Source organism: Hipposideros armiger, unplaced genomic scaffold (genome assembly GCF_001890085.2).
Source record: "Hipposideros armiger isolate ML-2016 unplaced genomic scaffold, ASM189008v1 scaffold_1709, whole genome shotgun sequence".
Taxonomy (NCBI): domain Eukaryota; kingdom Metazoa; phylum Chordata; class Mammalia; order Chiroptera; family Hipposideridae; genus Hipposideros; species Hipposideros armiger.
Window position 1 is genome coordinate 27,645 of NW_017733059.1, and position 10,671 is coordinate 38,315.

The 10,671-nt window shown below is 41.2% G+C and overlaps 1 protein-coding gene across 2 annotated transcripts in view; it reads right to left on the reverse strand.

Moving 5' to 3' along the window:
• Nucleotides 1-1,692: 1,692 nt before the first annotated feature.
• Nucleotides 1,693-10,671, reverse strand: part of LOC109378047 (nuclear body protein SP140-like protein) — a 72,434-nt gene continuing 63,455 nt past the window's right edge. The window contains exons 8-10 of one of the 2 annotated variants that reach the window (XM_019634500.1): nucleotides 2,845-2,960; nucleotides 2,046-2,152; nucleotides 1,693-1,752 (exon numbers count right to left, since the gene is read on the reverse strand). In XM_019634500.1, coding sequence (XP_019490045.1) covers nucleotides 2,083-2,152; nucleotides 2,845-2,960 — 186 coding nt within the window. In that variant the 3' untranslated portion in view covers nucleotides 1,693-1,752; nucleotides 2,046-2,082. Of the gene's footprint in view, nucleotides 1,753-2,045; nucleotides 2,153-2,339; nucleotides 2,413-2,844; nucleotides 2,961-10,671 lie in introns of those variants that run through there. The other variant, XM_019634501.1, reaches the window with a different exon arrangement.

A 10,671-nucleotide genomic window follows, 5' to 3' on the forward strand; every position in this document is an offset into this window, starting at 1 on the left:
CATTTCTCTAAAGAGGACATACAGATGGCCAACAGGCATATGAAAAAATGTTCAACCTCACTAATCATTAGGGAAATGCAACTAAAAACCACTGTGAGATACCACTTCACTCCAGTCAGAATGGCTATCATCAATAAATCAACAAACGGGGCCGGCCAAGTGGCTCAGTTGGTTAAGAGCTCTCTCAAAAGTTTGAGCTCTGAGCAACAGCGGTTCGAGTCCAGCCCGAGCTGTGCAGCCGCTGAGCTGCCAACAGGTAGCAGGATGGCTCAGCTTAAAAAAATAAAATAATAAAATAAATAAATAAATAAATAAATCAACAAACAACAAGTGCTGGCGAGGCTGTGGAGAAAAGGGAACCCTGCTGCACTGTTGGTGGGACTGCAGATTGGTGCAGCCACTATGGAAATCAGCAAGGAGGTATCTCAAAAATCTGGAAATGGAACTACCGTATGACCCAGCAATTCCACTCTTGGGTATCTATCTGGAAAAACCCAAGATGCTAACTCGAAAAAATATATGTACCCCTATGTTTATTGCAGTGCTATTCACAATAGCCAAGACTTGGAAACAACTGAAATGCCCATCAGTTGATGACTGGATTAAGAAACTGTGGTACATTTATACAATGGAGTATTACTCTGCTATAAAGAAGAATAAAATTGTACCATTTGGGACGATATGGATGGACCTAGAGACTATTATGTTAAGTGAAATAAGTCAGTCAGAGAAAGACAAATATCATATGATTTCACTTATATGTGGAATCTAAAAAACTGAATGAATGAGGAAAGTAAAGAGAAGTGGTCTCAGAGACACAGAGGAAAAACTGATGGTTGCTAGTTGGGAGGGGGGTGGGATGAGGGAGAAGGGGAAGGGGTTAGATAGCATAAATACGTAACTAGAATATTGTCACAGGGACATGAAAGACAGTTCAAGGAATATAATTAATAATGTTGTAAATATTTTGTAGGATGTGTGGTGGTCACATGTCTTGCTAGGGAGACCACTTCATGGATGGGGTAGAGGCTTGATCACTGCACTGTACACCTGAAGCTGATGTTGTATAATGTTGTATGTCAACTATAAGTGAATATATATAAATATATAGTCATGGGATGTGGAGCATAGTGTGGGAGTGGAGTCAAGGGAATTGTAATAGATATGTATGATATTGGGGGGAAGTGGGGTGGCAGATTGTGGGAGGGGGGTTGTCACCTCGAGGGGTAAAAAGTATAACTATTGCACTGTGTTGTACAGCTGAAACTAATTCTAAAAAATGTGTATATCCCAATTAAAAATAATTAAAAACAACACAAAAAACAAAACAAAGAGATGTGGTACATGTCCCACACGAACACCCCCACTTTGTGGTAACCCCGCTCATTTAGCTTCTTCTTGATTTCACTAACCATCAACATAAGTTCCTTCATGCATTGAGAAGTCTCCTTTTCCTGGTGGAAAAAAAATATCATTGACAAAATTTCTGACATACTTCAGTGACTTCCTTGTGTGGATTCCCCATAAAATCCAGCAGAAATACAACAAGGTAATGACAACAGCAACTGGTGCTCTCACTCCCACGGACTTCAGATCACAAGCCCCACAGGTGCCCGTGTCAAGGTCAGGTAACGTCACGGCGGCCTGTAATCATGATGTGTTATTGTTACTCACATAATTATCACGTGGAATCTTCCTAAATATGGAGCCCGCTAAATGGCGATAGGCTTTCAAGAGGAGGAACTCACATTTCTGAAAAACAAGGAGGCTGTGCATGAAAAGCAGCTTGCAGAGAATAACCCATATATGTGCCCAGGCTAGGCATGACCATACTAGGCTTCTAGACGTTTCCCTGAACAGGTTTGGCTCTAGGAACCAGTCATGTAATGGCTGAGCTACTTTCTGGTGCAAACAAGTTCAATTTTCGGTGTGATTGAAACGTGGCTCAGAAGAGCAGGCTTCTTTTGGGGCCCTCCTCCTCCCCTATGACTCATTTCTCAAGTGAGAGCAGGAAGGACAAGGCCTGGGGTTTGAATCTGACTCACCAACTGCTCCTCAGGCCCCATCTGCCTCTCCAGGACCTCAGATCCCCTGTGACACTCCCGACTTCCTGAAGACGCTTCTCCTGCAGAAGGTGCAACTCCTTGGGCTCCTGAGAGATGGGGTATAAGTGAGCAAAGGCAAGGATCCTGGAAAAGCCACCATTTCTATGGCTGCCACTGTCGATGGGCTCAGATAAGGGACAAAGTGGACACTTCCCATAGTATCCAAGACCCCCATGTGAGGTCTGAGCTGAAGACTCACCGTCTCCTATTGAGGGTAGCAGCTGGACGACCAGGGGGTGGAGGGTGGTGTCAGAGTGAGTGTTGAGCTGTCTTTTCCCCATCTGAGCTCCAGGGAGCACAAGGACCCCTGCCCAGCCAGAACTGAGTGTCAAAAACTTGGCCTTGACCCCCTGGGGACCTCAGGCCTCTGTCAGTTGAACCCATGGCAAGAGAGGGAACCAGGCCATGTTTCTGCCATTTCTGAATAAGCACATAACACAAACCACTGGCATTGTCACCCCTGTGAACAGGAGCTCTTGCTGGAAAGGTTCTAGGAAAGGACAGAAGCAGCATGTAGGCAAAGGATGCAGCCACCGGCCTCAGCACCCACAGGAGAGAGGAGAACGTTACTCTCCTGCTGCCAGTGTCTTTAAAGAGCTCCCGGATCAATGGTGTTGCTGGAGCCTGTGCCTACAGCTCTGCTCTTTCCCCACCAGGACACATTTAGGACCTCTGCAGGGGGACTGTGCCTTAGGAGGAAGGATCCCTAATAAGGGAGGAGGTGACTCATCTCACAAACCTCTCAGTTTCCACACGTGGGATGTGACAGTCCTCATGAAAGGATTTCAAACAAGTATCACAGCAGAACAGCTTCCCTCCATCCTGGCAGATCTCACATACATCTGAGTTTTTCTGCTAGAAGGTAAAACAATGTATCGCTGGTGAGACCCCAAAGACCAGCATGATGAGAATGTAGAACTCATAGCCTTTTGTGAACCTGCATGGACACTTATGTGCTTCTCCCTGGGCTATAAGAAACAGCATGGAGTGCAAATTTCAGAAGAATCATGGTCTGCAGTGAAATTCAGTAGGAGGGCTCTGTGTGTGAGACCAGAAAAATTGTCCCTATAAACCCAGAGATTCTAACACAGAAAGACTAGCAACAAAAAGAGACAATGATTTTATAGGCAGCTGAATCATTTAGTTACGTTGCAGATAAAACAAGGTCCTGAAATAAAGTGTTAACTCCATTTGCCTGCACCATTGTGACTAAAATGACTTGTGGAAAGATGGTACATAGAGAATTTAATAAGTTAGAGTAAACTTCTAAGAAAGGACTGCATCCTGTTTTCATGGGTGTAGGCTCCCCATGAGCTGAAGGGCCTGGGAGAGGCTCCTAGACTGTGGATTCTGCGCCTGGAGGCCCCTGTGCCTGTGACAATGCCATGGACACAGATGACCAGTGGGTGCCAGGGAGGATGGCACTCTTTGGCTGTGGGGGCCTGGGGAGGATTCAGAATCAAGTGGTTGGGTTGAAGCACAGGCATTGTATTTTTCTTAAGTCACAGAGAGAGTAATTTGTGCAACAGCTTCATCTATGGACTATTAAACAATCCATGTCCAAGTGCTTGTCAGGCTGATGAAATCAGAATTTCACTGAAGGTGGGGTCCAGGCAGCGCTATTTTACAAAGGTCTTCAGGTGGTTCCAGGGTGAAGCCGGAGCTGAGATTTAGCCTGAGTAAGTGTGGTTATTAAGGCAGGGGTATTGTAAGTCAATGTTGAATTGGCCTGTAATATCTCTCCCAGGATAGATTATTAACAGGGGTGAGGGTACTCTTTCTCAAACAGCTGCCCTCTCCTCCCCACTGAATCTTGGCCATGGGTGGTGTGACATGACCTTCTGTGTCTCCGTCCATCCCAAAGAACCACAGCGTGTAGGATCCTGAATCCATGCTACGTGTCTTAGAGAAAAACCCTGCGAAATTCTGCAGCTCTTCTAGGACACAGCCTCAAAGATAAAGTTAATTGAAAGTCCCTGGTACAGTAATTCTTCCAGAAGTTCACTCTCCCCTCCCCTCCATACAAATTCCAAGATGTCAACTGAATGATTTTTCAGGGGTAACTGACAACCACCCACTAAACTTCCATTGCTTTTGCATGTTCACTGTAATGACTTGGGTCCCATCCTTCAGGCAGCGTCAGCTTTTAGCTCTAGCCCAGAGTGAAGAGGTCATAGGCAAGTGTGATCCACTGGACAATGGCCTGAGAGGTAGTCATGTCACTGTCTACCACTTTGTATGGCCTAGAAACTCCCTTCCCTCCACATTAGCGAATATCCCATGTCAGACAATGAAACTGAAACAACCCTTGAGGTCAAGGATATGGTTTCAATCTTCTCTAATGGCCATTGGGCATTTAGTATGCACGTGACAATTATACATTGAATCAGTGAACAGATGAGTGTTGTTTCATTTAGGTAAAGAGATCATTTTATATCTCTTAAGCAAATACAGCACAAAACAAGTGATTTTTCTGGATGAGTATATCAGACTATTTCACACCACAGCAGCTGTCACCAGATAGCATAGGTGGCCCTTATCAGGAGACAGGAAGCTGCTATCTGGTACTGAGAGTGAAACTGATGTTTCCACAAGGAAGGGGGCTGCATCAGCAAGAGAGGTCCTGAGAGGCACAGAGCGCCCAAAGGGGTAGTAATCGGTCCTGAGTTCTATCACTTTGGGGAGCTTCTGTTCTTAATGAAGGAGAGAAAATAGAGAGGCATCTGCAGCTTGTTACTGAAAAGCATTGCAACTACAGACAAGGGTAGATCCTGGTGACAGGAAGTTGCTGGCTCTTTTAGGTCATCTAGACTAACTCGTGGCACCTGAGGAGTGGTAGACACACTGCTCTTTAAAGTAGTCAGTGAACAGGTCAAACAATAATTTCCCTTCAGTAACCCAGTGGATGAAATGTCCCAAAGACTGATAGTTCAAACCATCTTCAAAATCAGACAATATAAAGGCCTGGACCTCACGTTCTCAGTGGATGATGAAGTCCCCATGGCCAGCTATGCGTGACCTATCTTAGGAGCTTGTGAAAGTCACGGATGGCCATTACTACCTGAACTGTAAGAATGCCATGTCTGCCTTCCTCTCCTTCTCAAGTTCTCACTCATATCCCTCATGGAAAAGCCGTTACCATGTCCTGAATATACACTGCGCTTAACATATTTGTTTGTTGCCTCCATGGCCTTTTCCACAGAGGGAGAAATCACTTTCACAGATAGAAAGGAGGTGAGCACAGTCCCTGAGGTAGAGCCAAAGGGGTGGCATCAAAGTAAACATTTTCCTGGTCAGGCCCTCAAATAGTATAGCAATCTTCCATCCTCATGAAGAGCAACAATACCCACTTGAGAAAGTACCACGAGGACTGACAAGTTTGCAAACATGTTGCAACGATGTTGCTAAACTTTTTTGATATCAGAGGGATTACTCATTATGAATTTGTGCTGAAAGGACAAACAGTTAACCAAACTTACTTTGGAAGTGCTGAAAAGGCTGCATGAGAAAGTTAGACAGTCTGAACTTTTTGCCAACAATTCTTGGCTTTTGCATCATGACAGTGCACCAGCTCACACGGCACTGTCTGTGAATTGTTTTTAGCCAGTAAACAAATAACTGTATTGGATCACTCTTCCTATTCACCTGACCTGGCCCCCAATGTCTTTTTTCATTACCTGAAGATAAATAAAATATTGAAAGGAAGACATTTTGATGACATTCAGGCCATCAAGGGTAATATGACAACAGCTCTGATGGCCATTCCAGAAGAAGAGTTCCAAAACTGCTTTGAAGGTTGAACTAGGCACTGGCGTGACTAGGTGATCATAGTGATATTCAGCAATGAGGTATGCAGCACTTGTTCTAAGATGAGTTTGCAAACGTAATTGTCAGACCTCATATGTGTGCCTGTGTGTATATTTTATTGAAATATGCAAGTGGAAGCAAAGATTAAACAGAGAAATATGCTTTTAGTTGCCTGTCTCATGAAATGGTATGTGGTTTCACATATGTCCAAAGATACACTGTCTACTAGACCTTGTTCATCTGGATGATAGTGAGCAAACTTTTGCTTCATCAGATTTCATTAAAGTTAAAAAATGGTAGCTTTGCTGACAAAAACCTGGGTTTGAATTGAAGATAAGTCTGTGACCTGATTAAGCAATGCTTTTATGTATTTCATAATTATTTTGCTTTTACAACTTTGATGTCCTTACATCTGCACCTACAGCTAAAACTCATCTAAGACCTATTTTCATGGCTCCATATCACCTCCATCTCAAATGGTCTACCTTTTAGAGACGACCTTGCATATAACATACTGTTCAAGTAGGAACTCTGAAGACATATGTGGAATAAAAGGCAGGTAGAGAAGAAGAGGTTTCTTAATTATAATAACAAAATTGAGAAATCATTAAAAAAATGCTGAACATATAAAACCAAATATGTAATAAGAACATGTCCAAAGTAACAATCACTGTCTTCCTTCCATGTGTTCTTGGAGGTTGAGGTACAAATCCTTTCTGAAAGAGAATATCCAAATAGCAGGTTAACCTGTATTTCTGTCTAGTAAGTGTGGCGTTTTCAAACTCCTCATAAACCTTTCAAAATGGATGTTCCATTGTCAGATGAAACCCAAGGTGTCTAATGAGAAAGTCTCTCCCTCTCCTCACCTGTGTTTCTTCTACAATTCAATCAGTGGTAGCTGGATCATCTTAGAACCTGTTCCCCATCTTCTGTCAGAAAGTCAGCTTAGGAAATATAATCAATAATATTGTAAAGTTTTTGTAGGGTGTCCAATGGGCATTTTTCTTATTAGGGAGACCACGTCATGGACAGTGTAGATGCCTTACCACTGTGCTGTACACCTGAAACTGAAGGTGAATAATAGTCAAAGTCAACTATAATTATATAAATATATATATATATATATATATATATATATATATATATATATATATATATATAATATATGGTTACAGGATATGTAGTACAGCATAGGGCATAGTGTCAATGGAATTGTAACAGCTATATACGATGTCAGAGGGGTAGTAGATTAGGGAAAAGGAGTTATCACTTTGTGAGGGGTGAAATGTCTATTACATTATTTTGTTCACCTGAAACTAATAAAAAATAATGAGTTAAAAAAATTTCAAACTGTTTTAAGACAAAATATACTATTGCCAACCTAAAAAATAACATCAAATGAGAGAAAATATGAACAACATACATAGGAAAATTTAAAATATGTAATATATTAATGTTCCTATTCTTGTTCAGCATGGTTAAACAAAAGGCCATGTAACAGTAACACTGGCAAGACATATAGCAGGCATTTGTAGAAGAAAAATAAATAACCCATAACCAATGAACAATGCTGAACCACACTGAAAAATTGTAGTAATGCAAATGAAAACAGAAATAAAATAAACCTTTACATTTAAGTGGGCAAAATGTTTAATATTTATAATGCCTAGTGCATAAGGTACTGATTTAAAGTGAAGAAAATGTAACATATAAATAGATTTATTTCAATATATTATTCTAATTGTGTTAATACATAGGAAAAACCCGAAAATATATACATCAAAATTTACAAAGATAAGATATTTTAAAATAAAAGAGAACAAAGATGTGAGTATGTTGAAAAAATATAAATTGCTTTAAATTGTTTTTAAAGATGTAATCTAATCATATAAAAGTGAAATATTAATATTGTCTTTGGTCTTATGAAAGGTATTAGTTCTCTATAGTGCCTGTAATAAATTGCTAAAACTTTGTGAACTAAAACATCACAAATTTATAATCTTACAGTTCTGACAGTCAGATAGCTGACAAAAATCTCACTGGGCTAAAATCAAGGTGCCCACAGGGCACCTTCTTTTCTGGAGGCTGTCAGGAAGAATCCCTTTTTAACATTTTCCAAATTCTTTAGGCTGCCCACATTTCTTGGCTCATTGTTCTCTGTCTTCATCTGCAGGGACAGCCACATCACACCTCTCTGATCATTATTCCATAGTCCCATGTCCCTCTCTACAGAGCAGGAAAGGTTTTTCTGATTTTTCTAAGGACCTACCTGATTTGATGAGGACCACCCAGATTATCCATGATTCTCTCCCCATTTCCAGATCATTAACTTAATCACATTTTCTAAGTCTCTTTCCACGTGTAGAGTAACAGATTACAGGTTTCAGGGATTAGGGACATCTTTGTTTCTGTTGGTATAAAATTCTCAAGAACTTTATAGATCTCCCATGTATGTCATGGGGATTTGCTCTAATAGACAAGAGACTCCTTCACAGATCTTTCCTATATAATCATATATTTACTTTTGGCTTCTGCTGAGATGGCTGAGGGGCTCTATGAGTCTCATACTTAATCTCATCCAAGAACCTTTCTGTGACTGAATACTCTGATCTTTTGCTACTTCCAAGGTAGTAGCAAAAGGTGTCCAGCCACACTCTTGGTCTTTCTACAGAGCACATTTTCCTGACAGCGAATCTCATGATTTTCGCCCCTCATGAAACCTCCATAAACTAAGAATAATCCAAATCATTGAGTTTAATTCCTTTTGGTTTAGCAGTTCTGTCCTCAATTTATCTCTTTCCTCTCACATTTTACTTTAAGCAGAAAATAGAATCCAGCTGCACCTTCATTGCTCTGCTTAGAAATCTCCTTAGTGTATATCCAGAAAGTACTGTTTCCCACAAATCTGCAGGACCCAATTTTGCTCAGCTTTCTGTCACTATATAATAAGGATCCTCTTCCTCCAGTTTCCAAAAACATGTTCTTTATTTCCTTCTGAGGCCTCACCAGTCACACCTTTAACCCCACATTCCTACATATTGGTGCTGTTCGGGGTGATTTACGGATTATCTGAGACAATCCAGGCTTTCTCCCCCATGTTCTTCGCCTCCTTCTGAGTCCTCACTAACATACTTCAGCATCCACATTTCTTCAGACAAATTGCTCAAGGCCATCTAGGCTTTTTCTCTCATTCTGCTTACAATTCTTCCAGCCTCTACCCACTGCCCAAAGCCACTGCCACATTTTTAGGAATGTGTTACAGCCATAACCCACTTCCAAGAACCAAAGTCTGTAGTAGTCCGATATTGCTGCCGTAAAATTTTACTACAAATAGTGGCTCAAAACAACAGAAATGTATTATCTTACAATGAATGTCAGTTAGAATTCTGACACAGGTCTCACTGGCTAAAATCAAGTTGTTAGCAGACCTTCATTCCTTTCTGGAGGCCGTAGGAGACCATCTGTTCCTTGATTTTCCTTCTTCTTCAGATCGTCCCTATTCCCTACTCCTTTCTCACCTCTTCAAAGCCAGCAATACTGCACCTCTCTGACTGTTCTTCCATAGTCACTGCCCCCTCTCTGCACGGCCAAGAAAGGGTCTCCACTTTAAGGCCTATGGGGTATATTGGGCCAATCCAGGTAGTCCAGATAATCTCCCCCATCTCAAGGTCCCTTGTTTAATTATATCAGTAACGTCTGTTCCCATGCAAGATAATAGATTACAGGTTCCAGGGATCAGGACATGGAATTGTTGTGGGGGCATCATTCTGCTTACCACAATATTGTAAATAATAATAATGATGAAACTTTGGCATAAAAAACTAATTTCTAACATATAAAACAAGTAAAATCATTCTTACTTTTTTTCCCGTTGGCTTTTTGTAAAACAGAGTTGTTTCTAACATTCATAGTATCTAGAAAATGACAGGTGGTGATGAGAGAACAGAAATGAAAATGAAAGTTACAAATCTTAGAATGGCTTGAGTTTCATAAAGGTGCTTGATTTACTGTTTCTCTCTCTTCCTTCTAAAGGATCAAAAATCCTTCTGTATTGACAAGTAGGAGTCCAGGATGGGTCCTGGGTCTTCTTTTTTTCTCAATAGCACTTTGAAAAATACTCTTAAATACCTCTGTACTTCAGTTTAGTCAGGGATAGGAACAGGTATTGCAACCTGTTTAGGTCTTACGGTTTTTATGAGGAAGTGTGTGTATGTGAAAGTTTGTACAAAATCACGATATAAGCTATGAGGTGCTGGAGGACACCCATCAAAAATATGTGCTGGGTTAGAATAGTTAAATTGACTTTTCTCCTCCCGATGATTTAGTAGCAGATTCAGTTGTCTTTCCAGGCCTCAGTAAGATTGTGACAAAACATCACTATTATCTAGAAGCAAAAGTATACTTGGCTTTCTTGGGTTCCATAGAATATTGGGTATGGCAGGGATGGAAATCACTGTATAAAAATTAGGCCTTATTGTTAATACAGTGATGTAGTAATCTAGACACTGCCATTTTAAGAGTGTATTTCCATAACACCTTCCATGTACAGCAACAGGGCCCATTCTGTGAAATACAAATGTAACCACGATCTCTTGTCTCCCTGCTGTTTCCCAAACAGTCAGGTGAAACAAATGTAGAGAATGGGATTCTGCCATGGACCAGACCCTTCCTGGTCAACGTGTGCTCAGTCAAGTGTAGCAGGAAACGGGGGCTCTGATTTCAGACTCGTGGCATCCTGCAGCCCGGGCCCTGTGACTCT